The sequence below is a fragment of the Mchenga conophoros genome, linkage group LG23 (genome assembly GCF_057382185.1).
Source record: "Mchenga conophoros isolate Kocher_MC1m ecotype Shallow Benthic linkage group LG23, M_conophoros_male_GT1.1, whole genome shotgun sequence".
NCBI lineage: Eukaryota > Metazoa > Chordata > Actinopteri > Cichliformes > Cichlidae > Mchenga > Mchenga conophoros.
In genome coordinates, this window is record NC_140547.1 from 35,265,884 (window position 1) to 35,286,317 (window position 20,434).

The 20,434-nt window shown below is 40.0% G+C and overlaps 1 protein-coding gene and 1 pseudogene across 1 annotated transcript; one reads left to right on the top strand and one right to left on the bottom strand.

The window, feature by feature from the left end:
* Positions 1-1,920: 1,920 nt before the first annotated feature.
* Positions 1,921-19,366, top strand: ndfip2 (Nedd4 family interacting protein 2). Its single transcript, XM_085264155.1, has 8 exons — positions 1,921-2,165; positions 8,611-8,845; positions 9,040-9,170; positions 10,635-10,722; positions 11,035-11,159; positions 13,253-13,319; positions 13,403-13,508; positions 15,948-19,366. Exons 1-7 carry the CDS (start codon positions 2,139-2,141, stop codon positions 13,504-13,506), a joined length of 777 nt encoding a protein of 258 aa, XP_085120281.1. The 5' UTR covers positions 1,921-2,138; the 3' UTR covers positions 13,507-13,508; positions 15,948-19,366.
* Positions 11,630-11,742, bottom strand: LOC146547737 (U6 spliceosomal RNA; annotated as a pseudogene).
* Positions 19,367-20,434: the final 1,068 nt, after the last annotated feature.

The window sequence follows — 20,434 nt, forward strand, 5'->3', positions numbered from 1 at the left end:
CTCCTTTTTTTTTTCCTTTTTCACAAGTTTCTCCAACCTCTCCCACTCCCTCCATCCTCTTTCTCTCTCAGCATGAGTCACTTAACTGATACATGTACTACAATAATCCCTCTTCTTAGTGAATGGGATTAATATTCAATTCAAGAAGAGCCTTTCATCAATACCCCTCCATGCCTTCTTTGTTCGCTCTGTTTAACCTTTTTTTGCTTTTTTTTTTTGGCAAATCCAGCAATGATGTAATAATGCAACAGATCAGGGCAGATGTAGTGATGTGTAGTTAAGTGCAGCAGAGCCAGTCACTTTGGTTAAAAATGATACGTGTGGAGGGAAAATGCACGTACAGCAGTTTGGAGAGGGGAAAAAAAATCTATTAACAATGCATCAAAAGAGGATTTGGACTCAAATTGTCCTCAGTGCTCTGTTTTAATGATGCCTTCTGGTCTGTTAGGCTTCTACGAGAGACCAAGCTACTGCTTTTAAGTCACCCTGCAACAGTATCTGAAGCTGTTTGTGCTTTATCCTTGAAACTCCAGCACTTGCATTGATAGAAGTATCAACCAGAGCCTGTTATGCACTGATCCAATCCAATGCTGATCCAGGATTAGCTGGGGAGGCGAGACCACATGACGGAGTAAACTTGAGAACGGACGTAAAGAGTTTACCCCGCCTCCCCTCTGCTCATATCCACACACATATATTTTAACATGATTTTTGATGGTGGGGATAGAGGAATGTTTCTTTTAGACAGTGAGCTGTCTAAATGCACTCCCAGCCTGGAGCAAAGAGGGTCAAATCTATCTGAGGTTGCTCTCTGCGTGTGTTTGATAGTGTTTTGCAGTACTGCAAATTTTGGTATCGATCCAAAAGTACAGAGTCAGTAATGCCAATACCAATACCGATATTTATGTAGTCTATGTAAGGGAGACCAGTGTGTCATGATTGATGAGATGACTCACCAATAACAACAATTTATTTAACAGAATTCAGTGTATTAAACGTAGAGGATTGAAACAAAGTATCGCTCCTATTGCTCCAGTGTCGATGCAATACCAATACCAGAGATGATATCTATATTATTGATAAGGGTGTTTGATAGCTCAGGGCCTGCTTATTTGTGTTAAACAAGGAGGGGTCTCACTTCTTAAACTGCAGCAATAAGGTTTCCAGGGTTTTTGGTGAAAATGAATAACGATCTTATTTTATGTTCACCTTGCTTTTAGTCATGCAACAGGATGGTGTTAAAGTTTTGGTGTTTTTTATGGATGGAAATGGGTCGTTGTGGTTCAGAGATAAAAGAGGAATTTGGCTCCACCTAGTGGTTTCTCTCGTCAAATTTATTTATTTATTTTTGTATTTGCGTCATCACCCTTTCTCAATCCTTGGAAATCTGAGATCAAGCTACCGAGGAAGGAGTCAATTGGTCGAACGACAATTGGAACAAGAGGTAGTCGCCTTCAAAATAAAGCGTCTAGCGAGCGTTGACGGCCATCTGAAATGGTACAGAAAAAGTAAAACAGACAGTAGAACAGCCATCTTAAAACGTTATGAACTGAATAATATTAAAAGACAGTAACATATCACATTCCCAGGAATTTCTAACAGATTAACTGCCTAACAATTCAGCTGAAAGCAAGCGCGGATAGAAGCCAAGTGCATTAGATATTGATATTATATTAATTGTACCTTTTTTATACTTACAATGAAAATATAATGCTAATATATGGTTGTTATCAATAATAATAATAATAATAACTCTTAAAGCTTAGGTGTAAACGTAAGGTAAATTAGATAAGTAGAAGATCACATATGCATTAATGAATACAACAACGATAATAGTAATAATAACATTAATGCGCAATACAGATTATATACATTTTAGTTTGAAATATTTAACCGGAAGTGTGACATCTTTAGACTAGCTTGAAAGTGGGTGAAGGTTTTTACACAGAACGGTATTTTTCTGTGAATGCATTGTAGGTTGTAGCCATTTCTTTCATCGCTCAGAATCCGGTTCTTCAGCGTTGTGTCTGGAATCAACATCTCTTGCCCGTGACTCACACATCGGAGTAAACCCAAGTCTTATTTTTTTTGATAGTTCTCACCGGCTGGCTCGTTTAGCCAGCTGAACCTAGTCGAAGATGGACCCAGCGAGCCGATACCAAGTGGTGAGTGGAAGCTGATCAAAACACCGTTTGATAGCTCGGCTTGCCACTCGTCACAGGCACCAGGCCCTTGCCAAAAAAATTAATGCTTATTGTTTGTATTGACTATTTAAAATGCGTTATGTGGGACAGACAAAAGCCGTAAAAAAATCAAACTTTCACAAGTGTTGTGTTTTTCCCCTAAATTGGTTTTGCTATGGTACCCAGCCTTTGATTAGCCACCTCCGTTAGCTGGCCAGCCAAGAGTAGTCACGAAGGCCGTTTAAGTGAAAATGCTTTTAATAGCGCTACACACATAAAATACACTCTCTAACTTGTCGTTACATGTGTACATTAAAACATGTAAATTAATCAGAATGTTTTTTTGTATGTAATTTGTATAGTATATTTTTTTTCTCTCATTTCTTTTCTAAATGTACTTGTATATTGTTCACATGTTGAAATAAATTACCAATCAATCAATCAATCAGGTGTAGTTACACGGTTTTTGGCAGCATAAATTCTGAGAAGCTTAGCTCTAAGTTAAGTGGTTAGCATGATTTAGTAGCTGGCTCATATTAAATGTGGTAAGAGGGCCTTTTTTCCCTCTGGTTGTATTTTTTTAAAGCTGTATTTCCGGCTTAAACCGCAGCTTAAAGGGCTGGTACGAATCAAGAGAAAGGAATGACGGTGACAAATAAGTGTTAACGAACTAATTGTTCAGAAATATGACTTATATTATGTCTTCGCAGAATCATAAAATTCTATAGTAATGCAGGGAAAAACTAATGCTACTACTGTTAGTCAAAAACATTAATGGATGCCAGCCTCAGAGTATGGCTTCTTTGGTTGAACTGGCCTAAGCATGTGGAGTTTGTTCCTTCTGTTAATGTATTGTAACAGCAGTGTTGGTAAAACTTTGGAGTCAGCTATGAACCTTGGGACATAAAGTATGCTTTGTGCCTTGTATTCTGGTATTATGGCTGATAATCCCACAGCATATTCGGTATGAGCCAAGGCAAATCAGCAATGTCCTTTTTAACTTTTCAGCCCTGAACAAAGCAGCGATTCACACCAAGTTCTTTTTTTTGTTTTTTTTTGAAACTCCAGCACAATACAGTGGATTCTCAAGGATGGCTTGGATGTGGCCAAACGGATAAGTTATCTGATATTGTGGTTTGTGAAAGCAAACAAAAAATATACTAATAAAAACCCAGTGTTCATCACAGTATGCCTACACTGTCATCTCTTGCTCTGTTTCCTTTCTAAATAATACTACAGGTATGGGGCACTGCTGCTGTGAGGTTCGGGTGTATTTGGACACATGAGGAGGCTTGTGGCTATGTTGTTAAGATCTTATGTAATCCCCTGTGCTTGCGTGGGGGTGCAGTTATGCTTTGTCCTTGATTCTGAGCCAGTCGTCGGCCGCTCATTCACTTCCCTGCCTTGTTTGCTGACCCAGCGCTGGTGGAGGTTCAAAAGTCGGTTGGGACGGCCAAGATCTTAGTTTTTTAGAAGTCTATCGGTGTGGTAAACCAACAGATTTCACTGTGACTGTGCTTATTAAAGAAGCTATTTAGGTTTGTTAGTCACCTCTGGCTTTTCAACTTGCGTGATATCATTACTTATCACAAAGGGTGTTTCCCCTGTTTGTCGCGGTGTTTTACCACTGTTCGAAAACCACCATTACTTCATGGAAAAGGTTTCAAATGGTAGATTCGCCTTTCAAAAACATCATTTTAAGCAGATTATCAGAATTGTGGAATTCAGTCCTGCTGACGCAGAGTCAAAATGAGTTTCAAATGAAAACTTGCATAGCTTCAAGCTATGCAACTGAAGTTTGCCGCCTTTTTTTTTTTTCTTCCAACTTTTTACATATAAAGCAATCATTTTGTTAATCAGGATTTTTTTTTTTTTTCAGTACAATAATCATGAAGTGAAAATCATGACATGCTGCGTTTGTAATTTTTTTTTTTTTTAAACCTTTTCAATCCTAAAGTAAAAATCTGATATCGGCACATGCTTAGTCAATATTTCTAATTGATAAATCCGACATGTAATGAAGCTGAATGTCAAACCCAAACTGCCTCAAGCTTTGCAGTGACATCAAATCAATCTGCTCTTGCTAACTGTAAACTTGGTGAATGTATCTGGCTCAAACATTAGAGGCAAGCGTGTTCTATTGCCTATTAGATCAACACAAGTCAGCAGAACAGCATACCAATTCACCCAACTAAAGGTATCACTGTAACTGTTTACTGACGATTGTGATCATTTAAAATTAAATTCATTGATTGTGTCAATCACACAGATCATAATCTCATCAATAATTGTACTTTTTGTAAGCTTAGTCTTCAACATCATACTTTTGTATGTTGAGTTCAATTTAAGTTGCTTTCTTTGTTTTTTGCATGGCTGTCCCACCTCATATTCATATGTGACAAATGAGGTTCCAACTGACTTTTGGCAAATTGCAGTTCCATTTACACATTATGAAGGTTCAACAAGAGGATTGGACCTAAACATTAGTGGGCCATGGGAGTTTTGGGCTCTCACCCTAGTGAATGGCACCATACAACAAAACTATCATTAAATCTGCTGGTGCATGGTGTTGTTTCAGGCGGGTGATGTGCTTCTTGAGTTTGTTTGCAGGTTGAAGACACGAGTTGACCATTGTGGTGATTTTTACCACCATTTAAATGATCTATCAGTACAGAAGCATATACAGAGAAATGTTGCAAGTTTGTCTTTCTGAGGAAAATCTTTTAAAAAAAAGCCTGCAATTTCTTCACTTCTTGGTTTTCACTTCTCTTATATTATCGCTGGTATAAAAGATACAGAACTGTGGTGACGTCACCACTGACGTGCAAAGTGACCAGTGGAAATATATTGGATCCTTCGATTGCTCTGCTGTTTTTAATATAAACACGGTCCTGTAGAACAGCGGTATAGTGATCCACCCAAACTATTGCTATTACAATAATTATATTGATGATGAAAATCAAGAACTGAGGATTATTGTGAAAGTTGTCAGCTCAACTTAGATCAGTGTTTTTCCTGTGGTTCTGCCTCTTTGATTACAGGCACTTTACTGTGCTCTTGGGGAATTTGTTCTTGGAGTTTAAACAAGCTAAACTTGCTTAACCACCTTGAGACAGCTTTTGTTATTCTTTGGGTTATCAGCATTCTGACGCACAATGAGTCTGTCAGGTTATCCTGCCAATCCTGGGTCACGTAGCACTGTCCTTAAAGTTACATGTAGTTTACTTAATTCTAAAACTACAATCTTATGCCTTTGGCCAGGAGCTGACTAGATTGAACTTTCTAATGGATGCCCTTTTGGAACAGAGGGGCGGAGGTGATTCCCTCTCGGTTATACTGTAACCATCATCTGTAATTTCAGAAGGTGTTTGGCTCTAAGACCTGACAAAAAAAATCTGCTTAGGCTTGTAGATGACCCTCTCAGATGTCGCGTGGTCTGTCATTAACTTATTACATGTAGATCACTTTTCCAGAAACCTTCCTCTGTTGACATATTGATGTGGCTTTATGTATCTGTGCTTGCTGTGTCAAACATTCTGTTTAGGGCAAACCGTACTGCTCTTACTCATTTTACTCCTCCTTACATGCAGGCTAAGGATATCACTGTAATTGAACATTTCTTAAGCTTCTACATACTGTAGCAGTTCATTTCTTTAGGGTTCAGATTGTGTTAGCTTTCATTGAGTACAGCTCTGACAGATGCCAAAGGGTAAAGACCAAGGATTAGTCTGTAATGCTTAGCTAAGGAATTAGAACTAAGCAAGAATAATGGAACCTGCCACCACTAAGAAAGTCTCCTATAGAGTGGTAATCACCTTTCACTGGGGTAATACAGTATTTAACTTTATCTGTGTTTTTGAAAGGGCTAAAGGCATAACTAATTATTAATGTCAGCACCCATCATGTTCCGAAGCAGTGGTGTGGGTGCCCTGGCAATGCTTCCCAGTGCTAACAGACATAAATGTGAAGTGGTAAGCAAGATGGAACATACAGTTAGCATAGTATAGCTGTTTTTGGATTGTTTGTATGTATGCAGTGTCAGAACTAACTCACATGTGCCCAATATTAAATTTGTAGTGCTATCAGAGCTAATGTTAGCCACACACTCTGGGTGTTTTCTTACTTTTACACTAGTTGATTACTCTAAATTTTCATTTTAGTTAGAAAACTAGTAGCTATTAGGGCTGAACGATTATGGAAAATAATCTAATTGCGATTTTTTTTGCCCCAATATTGCGATTGCGATGCGATATGCGATTATTTTTTAAGGTCTTTGTCTTTGTTTAATAATACAGAAGACAAAGCAATACATCATATAGTATGGCCAATACTATATTACATTAATTTTAAACTGTTCTTTCCTGGAAGACAGACCTCTGTTATGATGACATGAGGTGATGCATGAATTGATGATTGACATTTTTATTTAACTTCTTCAATCACAACAGTATATTTGAACATGCACAATAGTTTATTTTTAGCTTACAAACATCTGAGCATAAAGTGCTGACAAGGAACCCTGGTGTAAACATTAAAATGAAAGTCAGTACAATGTGCAGATTGCAGAAATATACATAAAAAAAATCAGTGGCTTTACCACACTCAGTTTTTCGACATCTGTGAACTACTAGACAGTCATTCAATTAAAAAATAATATTAAATAAATAAAACTAATAAATAAAAAATACACACATCTTACTGATCTCTGCAGTCAGTAAAATTACACATAAAGTGCAAACATAATAGCAATTGTATAAACACACACACAAACACGCCTTTAAAATTTAAAGGCGTGAAATTGGACGGTCTAGCCAATCAGAAGGCTAGTTCTGATTAGCGTCACCGCTGTCTCGGTGGAGTTTAATAAACTCGGCCGTCTGCTTCTTGCTATCTAAAATATAACCAGACACTGGTGTAAATTCTCGACTGTCTCATACTTCTGTTTAATAAGTTTTCTGTTTGACGTTTAGTCAGCTGTGTGAAAACCAAGGAGGAACCCACCCGGGGGATTAATAAAGTTTTATTTTATCTAATCTAATAACTTTAATCTCAGCCAAACCGATTTACTCACGAACAAACAAAACACTGAAAAAAGCCCAACAATAACATTTTTAGGTTGTCTAAGTGACTTATATATTACGTTTAACCCGAGCAGCGAAACTCCGCGGTGATCTGAAAATGATGTGCCGGGAGTTGTGCCGTTCTCGGCCGCATCAGTAACCCTCGAGCTCCCGGCTAGCTGTCGAGCTGGTGGGTAGCAGACGCCTCTGAAAACGTCGAAGCACTTTTGCAAATATGGGATATCTTGATAAACCGAGCAGATATTTGATGTTTACACAACTACTTTCTCGCCTGAAAATATGTTAAAAGTTTATTTTGTGACCCAGAAAGATTAGTATGAGTAATTTTAAAACTTAGTAGCGGCCGCCATTGCTGGAAACTGGAGTTTGGCTGGGCCGCGCTATGAATTCTGGGATATGGTAGTAATTTGGACAGCCTTCGGCGCGTCGCTGTGACGTAATCGGTCTACAAATGCGGCCTCAGGAGGATGCAGCCCATGAATTTGGACATGTCCAGAGTATAATCGCAGCCTTTGCGGTTAGAAAATTGCACTTGATCATGTCGCGATATTATCGCAAATGCGATATATCGTTCAGCCCTAGTAGCTATGCACGGATTTAACATCCTGACTCCATACATTTTCTCTGGAGGACTGGCATTTGCTGCTTTTTTGATGTCACCAAAAAGTTAAAAAAAAAAATTCCACTTTGAAGTGTTGCCCCCTTTAGCCACAACTTTTCAGCAAATAGTCCATACCGCCTCACCTTTATTAGTGAGACGGAATCCAAAAAACATGTCATTTTTACACTTTGTTTACCCCTGTTGTTTCACAGCTCGCTGAGCTTTGATTTTTCTACAAGTACTCTGGTGTTACACTGACAACTTCTTCTGTCAGACGCTTATATTTGAAAACAACCTAAAGCACTCAAAATGAGACTGAAACATACATGTTCAGATTGTTTGTTTATGTTTACCTGACTGATACAACAACTAACTTGTCCGTACATTGCTATAGGTGCGTGTTTTTTGTTTAGACTGGCCATAGCTTCCCAACTTTGGGCCTCCCTTTGAGAGCGAAACCAGAGTTTGATTTATATATTTTTTTTTGATTCATATATATATACACATACATATACATGAATGAAAATATTGAAATTTTTTGCTTTCTGGTTTGTTATTTCAGTCGACTGGCAGCTGTTTTTATGCAGTCAGAAGAATTGGAGTTTTCAGACTTTGAAACTGCCAACACTCTGGTGCTTTCTTCTCAAGTCTTTCAGAGATGTAGGACGAGAGTGTGTGCATGTGTGCATTCCCCTTGAGCAGCAGCATTGGTTTTGGCTGATGATCTGCTTCTTGTTATATTCAGTTGCACAATGAGGACGACTCTTCGGAGGCCGGCGCCAGCGAGCCACAGCCGTGCACTTCTGCCACAGCCCAGCCCGGCACATCCGGCCAGGACCAGAGTCAGACTCAGGTGAGCCCGACCCCAGTCCCCGCGGCAGGGGAAGCGTCGGGCGTGAGGACTCAGGGGGAGGCAGTGGACACGGCACCACCTCCATACGCTTCCATCGACTTGGGAGCAAATGCTGCAGCACCACCTGGTACTAATTTGACTTTAATTGCACACAGAGTTTGGTCTGATTGCAGCTCTGTGGTGACTATTTGGAGTGTTTGTAGCTTTGAGTCACTTTAGTTTCCAGGACGGTCTCAGAGCGTTATAGGAAGTGCACAGCTCCGCTTTGATCCTGCGTGCTTTCTGTCCTTTTCTTACTTTTTTCCTCCTCTCTCTCAACAGAGACTAGTTTCCGAGGTGACTTCCCTGTGCCTCCACCCTACAGCGTTGCCACCTCATTGCCCACATACGATGAAGCAGAGAAGGCCAAAGCAGCTGCCATGGCTGCCTCAGCAGTGGAGGTGATGCCACGGGTAAGGAGCCCTGCTCACACACGGTCGCCCTCTCAGATCCCCTCTTATTATTCTTGGGTTAAAGTTCTTCCACTGAAACATTCTTGTGGTTACTGGTCTTTGGTCTGGGTGTGGTTCACCTCAAAGTAGGGCTGGGCGATATGGCCTAAAATTCATATCGCGATATAATCTGAAGCGCGATATAATCTGAAGCACGTGCGGTAACGATATATATCACGATATATTCTTTTCTTCTGTATAACGTATTTTCCACACTATAAGGCACACTTAAAATCCTTTAATTTTCTCAAAAATCGAGAGTGCGCCTTATGTATGAATTCTGATTTTACTTACTGACTTCGAACTGATTTCTGCGTGCAGAAATCTGTTAAAAAATGTTTTAGTACAACTTTGGTAAGCCGCACTGCTTGATGGATTGTCAGAGCATTACGGCTGCCGTAGTGGGGAGCTTCGCGGCGTAATCTGGGTCCAAAGCGCCGTCTTCTTCAGGTCCCAAAGTCAAACGAACACTGAGAGTTAAAGAGTTAAAAACATGACATACCATGTTCTGACTGAGAGATTTCGAAACAAATTAAAACGTACAGCTCTGCTACCACTTCCGACATAAATGAAGACAGAAAACTAAACAGCAGTGGCGTTTGCAGGGTTACTGAAGTTGGACTACCTGGTATATAATGTTGTACCATGTATGTTAGCATAACATTAGCACAGTGAAGCTGGAGGATGAACCCCAACTTTTTTTCCACTTATTAAAAGTGAACGTGAGGGATTCTGGTGGTCAGGGACAAATGCAGTCGCATAGCAAGATGCTATACACGGGCCAAACTTCAGTCAGGAGAACAACTGAGATTATTCATCCACAATATGAGGTTGGTTATTAATATAGTGTAACAACATGGGAATAGAACAGCTGCGAGAGAATTCAACATTAATGAATCAATGTTACGGAAGTGGAGGAAGCGCAGTTTTTGGCTTTCCCCATATTTCACAAGTGCTTCATCTCTTTGCTATGACTGTCGGCATAATTTGCAGATGATAATGGTTGTAGCCACTGCGATGCTTTAGACCAAAACAGGCGCAGCTTGATGACATCATCAACATGCGCTGTCGCGATAGAGCGGTATAGTCAAAATCTCTATCGTTGGCCAAATTTATATCGTTTCTATCGTATATCGTTTATATCGCCCACCCCTACGTCAAAGCATGCCAGAAAATTTTTGTCTTGACTACCCCACGCTTGTGACACTCCGGACCAAAGTAAATGCTGAAAGGCTTTATTTCTACCAGCTCTGAGTCTTCCCATTCAGAACAAGTAAAACTGCATTTCAGTTAACTTGAATTTATGCTCTGAGCACGTTATATCAGCACTTTAAAGGTTATTGTTAAGGTGACTTACTAATTCCAAAATACATTATGACTTTTAAAATAATATAACATTTGTACGTCTGTGTGTGTCCGTGTAAGGATGATGACTTCCCTCCCAGAGACGACTTCAGTGACGCCGATCAGCTCCGAGTGGGTAACGACGGGATCTTCATGTTGGCCTTTTTTAGTGAGTCTCGTGTTTTCTTTTGTTTGCTTATTTATGTGCAAAGTAAAGAGACCTGGTAGCAGCTCTGTTTGCTTTGCCCAGATTGCAACACACTCGTAAAACAGCATGTGACTCCCTGATAACAGATTGAATTAACCCTCGAGTCTCACTCATAATTCAGTGGATAAACATTTAGAGAGACGCTCAAATCCACTGAGACTGTTGTTACTTTTAGATTTTTAACATATAATTTTAAAAAAATCCACTGCTGATTTCAAAGTGAAAGTCACTTAGATGCCCAAATAAAAACAAGTCTTCCTGATGTTCCTTCAGTGGCCTTCCTGTTCAACTGGATCGGGTTCTGCCTGTCGTTCTGTCTGACCAACACCATTGCGGGGCGCTATGGGGCCATCTGCGGCTTCGGCCTTTCCCTCATCAAGTGGATTCTCATTGTCAGGGTATGTTTTTCCACTGTTTGTTTGTTGTGTTTGAACGATGGAGGTCAGTGTTACACACGAGGATCAGGGTTTAACGAAAAGTTGAGCAACTCAACAGCAATCTTGGAAAGAATCTGTGCAGTTTGTTTGTTTTTTTAAAACTTATATCTAAGTGAATGAGAATGCAGCCATTACTGAACATTTGAATATTATTCTCCTACAGCTACACCATGTTGTGGATGTTTTCCATTAAATAAAGCCTGCAGACAAGCGGTGAGCGGTAGCTAACATTCTTTAATCACAAACAAAGAACAGAAAACCAAGCTTGGTGGAGAGCCTGCATGATCGTGGGGCAGACGGTCAGCAGAGTCTCACTGAGCCTAGCATGGCTCTCAGTTAAATACCTTCTCCAGGAACAAAAGGCAGTACACAGCTGTTTCACACCTTAAGGTTCACACTCCCTTGCTACCTCCCAGAGTCCTCAAAGAGAGAAAAGATTCTTCCTGTGGACTTGTCTGCTTCCCCCAACTTCCTTACGCAGGGGCCATGCTAATCTTCTCTGTATCGTATCCAATTTAGCGTACGCGCTTGCCGAAGCAAGCACAACTTCCTTACCAGACCCCCACCATCTGTCTAACTGTATGAGTGTGAGACATGTTAAAATCTAGTGGCGCTAAGGCATTATACAATAAAATAATGTGATCAATACATAAATAAAAGAAATTCCTATACAACCACGTGAACCTCTGAGCAGTGCTACAGGATTAGCTTTTTGGGGACGAGTCTCAGTGTCGTAGACCCAAAGACTTTGACCTTGAGGGCTTTGGACCGTACTGCTGCCAAGCCGTGAACTAAATGAGGTTTCTCTGTCAGACACTCTGAGTCCTTTACGCACTCTCTCCAAATCACCATTCCCGCATAGTTTGTCTAAGGGTGTTACCCAGAGTTCATAGCCCTTTTATGTTAAACACAAGGTTGGTAGGTAATGGGGGGAAAATGGCAATGTCATACGCTCTGCTCCTCTGTGCACAACTACTACTGCAGAGGCTCATACAGTGTTCATACCATTACCAGCCTCTGGCAAACAATCAGCTCGTGCTACTGAGCAGACGACCTGCTGATCTGCATCCTCAGTCATTCTGGTGTTCTGGCTTTGAAACGCGAAAGATTGACATAAATCTGTAATATTCTTTGTTGTTTGGAAGTTTCATCAGTTGGGTTGACAAAGACTAAGTCTAATGTGGTCTACAGGCGAGAGTTTAATTGTGCTCGCAGTAGAAGGAGCATTATTATATCAGTTGGGAGCTGCAGCTGAAAAGCTCTCAAGCTGGTGGTGGTATTTGTGATGTTTCATTTCCTTTGCACATGTCTTTGAAGTTTGCAGAGTGTTGTTGCTATTATTATATCTTTTCATTTGTGAAGGTCAAAAGTCTCACTGGGATTAAAAAACCTCCCCCAGGAATGACGTGGCCAAGAGGCCAGCAGAGCCCTGAGAGCTGTTCAGAGTAAGCTCAGGACCTGCGACGCCCGTGCTTCCTGTCTCATTGTTGTAGGTTGAGATATCGAGAGCGAGTCTGATTTGGGCGCCTGATAGAACTGCAGCTGCTGCTGCGGAAGAACTCACAGGGGGACATTAAACACACTTAAAAACAATGCTAACTGCATCCTGTGTTAATGTCTGCACACTCATGCCCTTACCCGTGTGTGTGTGTGTGTGTGTGTGTGTGTGTGTTAGGGTGACCTTGAGGTTTGACTTTTTTTTTTTTTTTTTTTTTTTTTTTTTTTAAATGTCATATTTCTGTTTTCAGAGATTGCCCTGTTTATACACAGCTGTCATTTTCCACACAACACATTTAGCAATATTTTCATTCATGCACTAGTCAAAGTAAGCAGATTTCATACCATCCCCGGTCCTCATATAACTGTTTTTTGTTTTTTTTTAATCTATAGTGTGAGAGCACATGACTGCTGGTCAGGCTTCATCGATGTGGGATTTGTATTTTTTAATGGACTTTATGAGAGAGCGTCACTTTGTATAAAGAGCAAATTAGACACAGCAATTGTTTCCTTCTGATAACACTAAAGCCAAACTCTCTCTTCCTGTGTGTGTCCAGTTCTCAGACTACTTCACTGGCTACTTCAACGGTCAGTACTGGCTGTGGTGGATCTTCCTGCTGCTCGGTGAGTGCGCTGCAGTCAGTAATCGTCCCTAAAAGCCAAAAAGCCTCCGTGTCAGAGTGACTTCATGATTCTCTCTCCCACAGGTCTCCTGCTGTTCTTCAGAGGTTTTGTGAACTATCTAAAAGTTCGCAATATGTCAGAGAACATGGCCACATCTCATAGAACACGCCTCTTCTTCCTCTACTAAAGGTATCAAAATCTTTGTATTGAGCTGGCTCTGTTCAACTGGATCAGAGTTTTTCAGTATGTGAAGTATTCAGATCTGCATTTGTTTTCTAGGTGTTTGGTTTACAGCTCCAGCTTAAACTGGGGAGGTTTGATGAGATGAAGTCAGGACTAGAGTCTTTCAGGGTCTCGTTCGTGAATGTGGTAGGCGCAGAGCTGACAGGTGGCTGTGGTAAAGACATGGCATGTCAGCGGAACTGTTGGTCGACCTACATGCAGAGTTTTTTTTCCCCTGTGGCTGTGAGCTGTGGGAGCTGTGGGAACTGAGTGAACGAATAACCCAGCCAAGACTCGTGACATGTGTCTCAGCACCTCGCTGCTGCTGATAGACCCTGTGCATGAGAAAATGCTAACTTCCTGGTTTGAGACCAGATGTGGGGTTGTACATTTCCGGTAGCTTTACTTTGCGGTCAATCGCTACTACGAAGATATACTCCAAAATCATCTCCAAAACTCGAAAACGGAAAGATCGCGTTAAGTTACAAAGAGCAGAAGGTGGGAACACTCACCACTGTTGTGTCATAAAAAATCTAATGATCAATTTTGACGTTTAAAGAGTTTAGATCGATCAGTTGTTTACATCACTCAACACAAGCAGAACTGCATCACTGCAGCAGAAGACACATCGTCCACATTCAGAAGCACATCTCTGTATAGTGACAGTTATTATGATTTAAACAGGCAAATGTTCAGCATTCAAACTACAGGTGAAGAATAGTCAAACCAGATGTTTCCCTGTTATGTCGATATCAGCTAGTCAAGTACACACCTACACAGCATGTCAACAAACTGTGAAAAAAAGCCACACAAAAAATGAACGATTGCTGGTAAAGTTTTCTATGCATTAGTATTTACGAAGGGTATGTTGTGACTTACCTTCACAATTACAGTGGTCCCTCGCTATAACGCAGTTCACCTTTCACCTCGCTGTTTCGCAGATTTTTTAGTGCAAGTTTGCATGTTTATTTTATTTTATTTTTTTACATCACATTGTGTCCTGATCGCTGCAGACGATCTCCTCCGTGCCGTCTCTCCTGTACAGTACAGAATCGCTGCATCGATCGCTAGCAGTGTGACTCTGAAGTGCAGTACGTTATGTCCACGATGTCCACGAAACGTTTTGCATCGTCAAAAAATAAAATTGGCTACTTGATTTCACCTATCACAGGTTATTTTTTAGAACATAACACCCGCGATAAACAAGGGACCGCTGTTTACAGATACTGAGAAATATAACATTTGAATCCCTTTTCTCTTTTGCTCTGAGGCGCGGGGGAAAAAATATCGACAAGTCGATGAACATCATTTACATATATATTGGGTATATGCCCAAGACATCTATTGAAATGTAAATCGCCGCTTGATTCATTCATTTGCTTAACTTGTTTTGGACCGTAAACAAGGCGCGAATAGGACACCGGAAACAAAGCTCCCCACAGGAGTTTCCGCACCGGAAGTAGCATATGCTAACGTGCACACAGTCTACTGGCCACTTTGCAGAATTAAAGCCTGGTGAGCAGCTGCACCTGTACAGAGGATCTGTACCTGGAAGAGAACGAGACAGGAGAGTTGCTTTCCAAGTTAAACGCAGCTTAAAGCAGCACATAGCTATTATCTTCAGCTCAGGTGATCTTTGTCAGTTCTAAAATTAGACACAGCCCCATTCATGGTAATCCTTTCATGATGTAATTACAGATGATCGTCATTTAAAAACAGAAAAACGCACCATTCTCCAAAAAGCCAGCAGCACACAGCTCCTGCTGATAGATTGAAAAGTGTGCTGAACAGTGGACACTTCTGTGTGTTCCTGGGTTCACTTCAGCCGGTTATGTTAGAACCTCTGTCTGCTCTGTGGCTGGTTCAAGGGCCAACAACAACACAAGTAAGAGTAGCCCACAAACTGGTTGGTCCATATATGTTTGGCACCGCCTAAACAGTAAACAGCTGCAGCGTGTAGACAACTTGGAGTAAAGCACAGGCTCTACACGGGACCAGTACAGGGTTACTGCACCACGCCACAGTGAGTTTCAGTGATCATTTTACACCATGTGCTGAAATCTAGAGCCAACGTCACAACATCTCTTATCTTTGGAAGTGTCACAATTTAGTCAGCGGAAGTCATAGTCACACGAGCCCTGAGGTTCTTTGTTCAAGGTCGTGAATGCTGAAGCTTCACGACTCATGTTTAGTGTAGAAATGTTTACAGTGTCCACCTGACAGTGGACAGTGCCAGTTTGTACAGTGTGTGAGAAACATAGTGTCCAGATAAAGGTCATCAGGACGGATGTGCAGTTTAAAGGTGGTACTGATGCACTTACAGACAGGAAGTTGCAGATCAGATATGTTCTCATGTTTAATAACTGTCACTGTTCGCCCCTAATGTGTGGAATTCATTCCCTCCAGGTTCTCCGTGCCGTCACCGCTCCATTCCAATGTGAACGTCCTTCCCTCCCCCTTGAATGACCTGACTAAAGAGCCTTGCAGTGAAGAGAGGAGATGGGGAAGGAATGGAGGAAAAGATGTAGGGAGAAAGAGTTACCAGTTTCATTAAAAGTAAAACACGGCTCAGCTCTGAAGCAGCTGCTTCAGAGCTGAGCTGAAAAATCCGACTTTGATGATCACGTCTCATCCCTGGCCCTTTTTGCCCCCCCCCACCCCCCCCACCCCCACTTCATTTTCCTTTGATTCAAAGCTTTTCACACTGTCTTCTCTTGGATCATGTGACGGAAACACCAGACCAGCTCATGTGTCACACAAACCTGGCCTGAGGCGAATTTAAGAGTTAACATTTATTCACAAAGCACAACAAAACAGTGTAGGATGTACATAAAAATAGCTTTGGCAGTTCTAAGCTAGCTTATGTGATGCCATGCGGTGACAGCAGTGTTAACAGCTTAAAGCTGAATCACAAAACCTTCATGACTATAAAGTAACATTTGGAATTTTAAAATAGAAACCGTGTAGGAGGTGAAAACCCATTATGAGACTTTGATATTCAGATTTCCCCTCCAACAGCCTTGTTTGTCTCACTTGAAACAAACAGGAATTAAGGATTCAAACTGACAGACCTTTTAGTTACTCGTGGAATTTTAAAACACACCACTGTTTACTTTATATGGTTTTATTATAAAATGAATAGAATTCATGGCACATTAATGTTAAAAATAATGTAGTTAAAAGTAGCATGAAATACATTAATTATTTAACAAAAACATTAAAATAATACTAGCGGTGTGTTTAAAAATTCCCTGATGATTGTTTCATGAACTTCTCTTGAGCTTGAACTAAGCACTAGTTTTGCCGTATTATTTAAGCTTAGGGTGTTATAATGAAGTCTTAATTTAACGCTGGTGTAGCAGTTTGACAGCGCCAGTCCTTTTTCGTCATCTCAGATTTTCTTCAAATCAAATTTATGCAACAGTTTCCATTATAAGGGCACTCGGAACCGAACACCGAAGCTCTGCTTAGCTAGAATTGGCTCAAAATATAATAAATAATATAACTTTTTCCCCCCCTTTTTTTTCAGTCGGTTAAGTTGGGGCTCTGAGCCAATGGAAGGTGTTTGAAATTGCAAACTGGAATCTTCTATTATAATAATTTAAGATAATACAGGTGCCAAAAATTAGCATCAGCAATAACGGCACTCTGGACTGATATCAGTCACTGGCAAATATTTACTGATGATGTCACATTGGATGTGTGATGAAGAGCTTGAAACCTTTAATGACAAACCAGAAGCTTTTCTTAAAACGATATCAGATAACATGTGCTGGCAGAAACTTAGCATTGGCTAATATTGGCTCTATTGACTGATATCAGGAATGACAGCCACAGATATTTATGCATTATCCACCAATTAATTACAGTATGAAAACCTAAATAATTCAACTATAAAACAGTGAAGGGGGAAAGGAATGAGAACAAAAGCAAATTTAAAATGCAAAAAAAGTGGTTGTTTTTAAAAAATAAATAAATTGACGAGTCATACTGATGCTGTTTCTACTTTTACTGTTTCCCTCTGTGTTCTGTGTCATAAACAGAGCTTCCTTGTTTAAAAAACAAAAACAGAAAAACTTTGAAGTTTTCCATGGTTGAGTCATGTGACCGACTGAATATCTGCTGATATTCCTGGTATCAGTCAGTAAAGCCAATATCAGCCGATACGGGTTACCTGCTGATATCGGTGCATCTGATATTACTCGAATAAAAGCTTCTTGTTTATCTTGTTTTTCATTGCAGCGACTTTCCCTTAGAAACGATGGAAACATTTGCACCAGCAGATTTCCTGAATTGATTTTTTTTTTTAATCTCCTTTCCCTTCAATAACAATCATTAATCAGCCTTTTTTTTAATTTTTTTTTTTTTGGTAACATTTTTGAATCAAAGAAAAATGAAAAGCTTTCATTAATTAATTAATTAATTATTTTTGGGTTAAACAAAAAAACCCAACCCTCACTATTTCACAGCACAAGTTCACCTCATCTCGGTCGGCAGTGAAACGGCTGCCTTTTCATTTTCAAAACTGTCTGTTTTCTACAGAGGCACTAACCAACGAGAGCTCGGTGGGAAAAGTTTGTTTTCAGGCTGCTACGGTCAGATCAGTAGAAAGTGACCCTAAAGCGGGCCTCGTATGCATCTCCTGCTTCGGTGCTGTTGAAGTTTAAAACGATAATAAGCATTTTTACATAGAGGGCAGCGACATGCCAGGCTCGAGGAGAAACTCCTTGAAATACACGAGTCTTATGCAATTTACTCAATTGTAATGACCTACGATTATTGTGGCTTTAAGGTCCTGTGATAATGAAGTAGACGTAGTTGAGTAGTTTAATCAGAGACTGAGATCCAGTTGTGACATCAGGGAGTGAAATGGCTGTTATTGGACAAGCTGGTTCTGCATGACCTGCATGACTCGGACAAAAGCCAACACACGGATCTCTCTGAGGTTTCAGCTTTTCTGATTACATTTAGGATTTCTTCCTCTTTCTTTTCATGGCGTGAGAAGCTTTCAGTGATGTGACTCCTTTTTTTTTTTTTTTTTTTTTTTTAATAAATCAATGTTAGCTGACGTTGTGACTTCCAGTGAGTGCGATGACGGCGATGAAGTCTGGGGACACGCTGTTGCGTCTTGAATATGGAGCCTGACTGGACAAAGAAATACTTTTTTTTTTTTGTTTTGTTTAATTAATTATTATTTTTGTCATTAAGAAAAGAGAAGTGTATATACCAGATTATGCCAATTCAGAATATTTGCACTTTGAAGAACTTCTGTACAGTATGATTTATGAATCTGCAAAACTGGATCTGGGTTTAGAAAAAGGTTTTCTTCAGCCATCATTGAATTCTTAAATCATCCCAAGTGGAGAATTTGCCTTTTGCACTTTTTATTTTTGAAAATAATATTTGTGTGTGTGTGTGTGTGTGTGTGTGTGTGTGTGTGTGTGTGTGTGTGTCTCATCGCTTTTAGCCTAAACTGTGACAGCTTGAGAATTGCCAAACTTTTTTTATTATCTTTTCGACTCTCATCATATCCCACTAAAGCCTCTTTCAGCAATATTCTGATCTTTTGGTGAATTGATGCTCTGCTGCATGATTTTCCCTCCCAAATGAGTGGGTAATGTTAGGATTAATCTAGTGCAAAATATTTCTCTTTGTATATAAATGAGGAGGGGAAAAACGAGGCGGCAGCCACACTGTTTCTCTTGTCCAAAATATGTCCAAGTAACATGTTCTGAAGCGGTTGTTATGCATTTATTATAACTGGAATAATGATGACAAATAATGTGTTTCAAAAATAAGAATAAAGTTCAAAAGTCTGCCACTTACATTTTATGTTGGCGTCTGCTTAAACTCATTTGGCAGTATTACTTACACTGTTCCACTTACAGGTTACGGGGTTAACATGCTACTGTCCTGTCAGATACTTGAGTTTCTGTGATCTCGACATCATCAGCGTCATTTTGTTTTTCTCCCGCTGACTTCTTTGGTATAATTTCCTGGTTCTGGCGTCACAGGGATAAAGCTTTCCCAAGTAAATTATAAAAATCTGAGAGCTAATCTGCCAGGTAAAGCCTGTGTATCATCTTTATTGCTTATCACCACACAAAGCTTTACCCAGAATGAAAGCTGACACAGGATATCTGCTCAAGATGAGTCGCACACAGAAAGTGAAAACACCCACAGGTGCTGATTCAGCTTTAAAAATCAAGGAGGTCGCTTGAAGATCATTTGAGGTCACCGGTCCAAAGGTGAAGCACGATTCGCACCTTTCATCAGGATAATGATTGCAAGCTACCGAGCAACGTCTCACAATAAAGGGCGATGCAAATCTAAAGTTAAAGCCAATGAAGGGATCATGAATAGATGCCTAAAGTTGTAACACAATCTAAAATATATTTAAAAACAATCCTGAAATGACACAAATTAATATTAGGAAGTAAAAAGTGCCAGAAAAGCTGAGGTATTAAACCTGGAGGGGATTTTAATCCTCTCTAACGCTGAATGGGATTGCAGGTTGAAGTCTTTCTTCAAATAATGACATTCAAACAGTTGTTATATAATACACCTACATATTAGAGATGGCACGATACCACTTTTTTATGTCCGATACCGATACCGATATCATAAATTTGGATATCTGCCGATACCGATATGAATCCGATATAGTGTTTTTTAATCAACAAAACTGTTTTTTAAATATCTTGCTGCATTTTGTATAAGTTCATACTCAAGTTTAAAACAACAACTACACTAAAGCTATTCTGTTATACCTGTATGCAAAAAAAATGTTTCATAGTTCAGCAATACTGATCAATCTAATAAACTTAAACCTACACCATCCTCCCTATTCTGGTATTTTAAAGAGTACTTAGCATAAATATTAAGCAACCTAA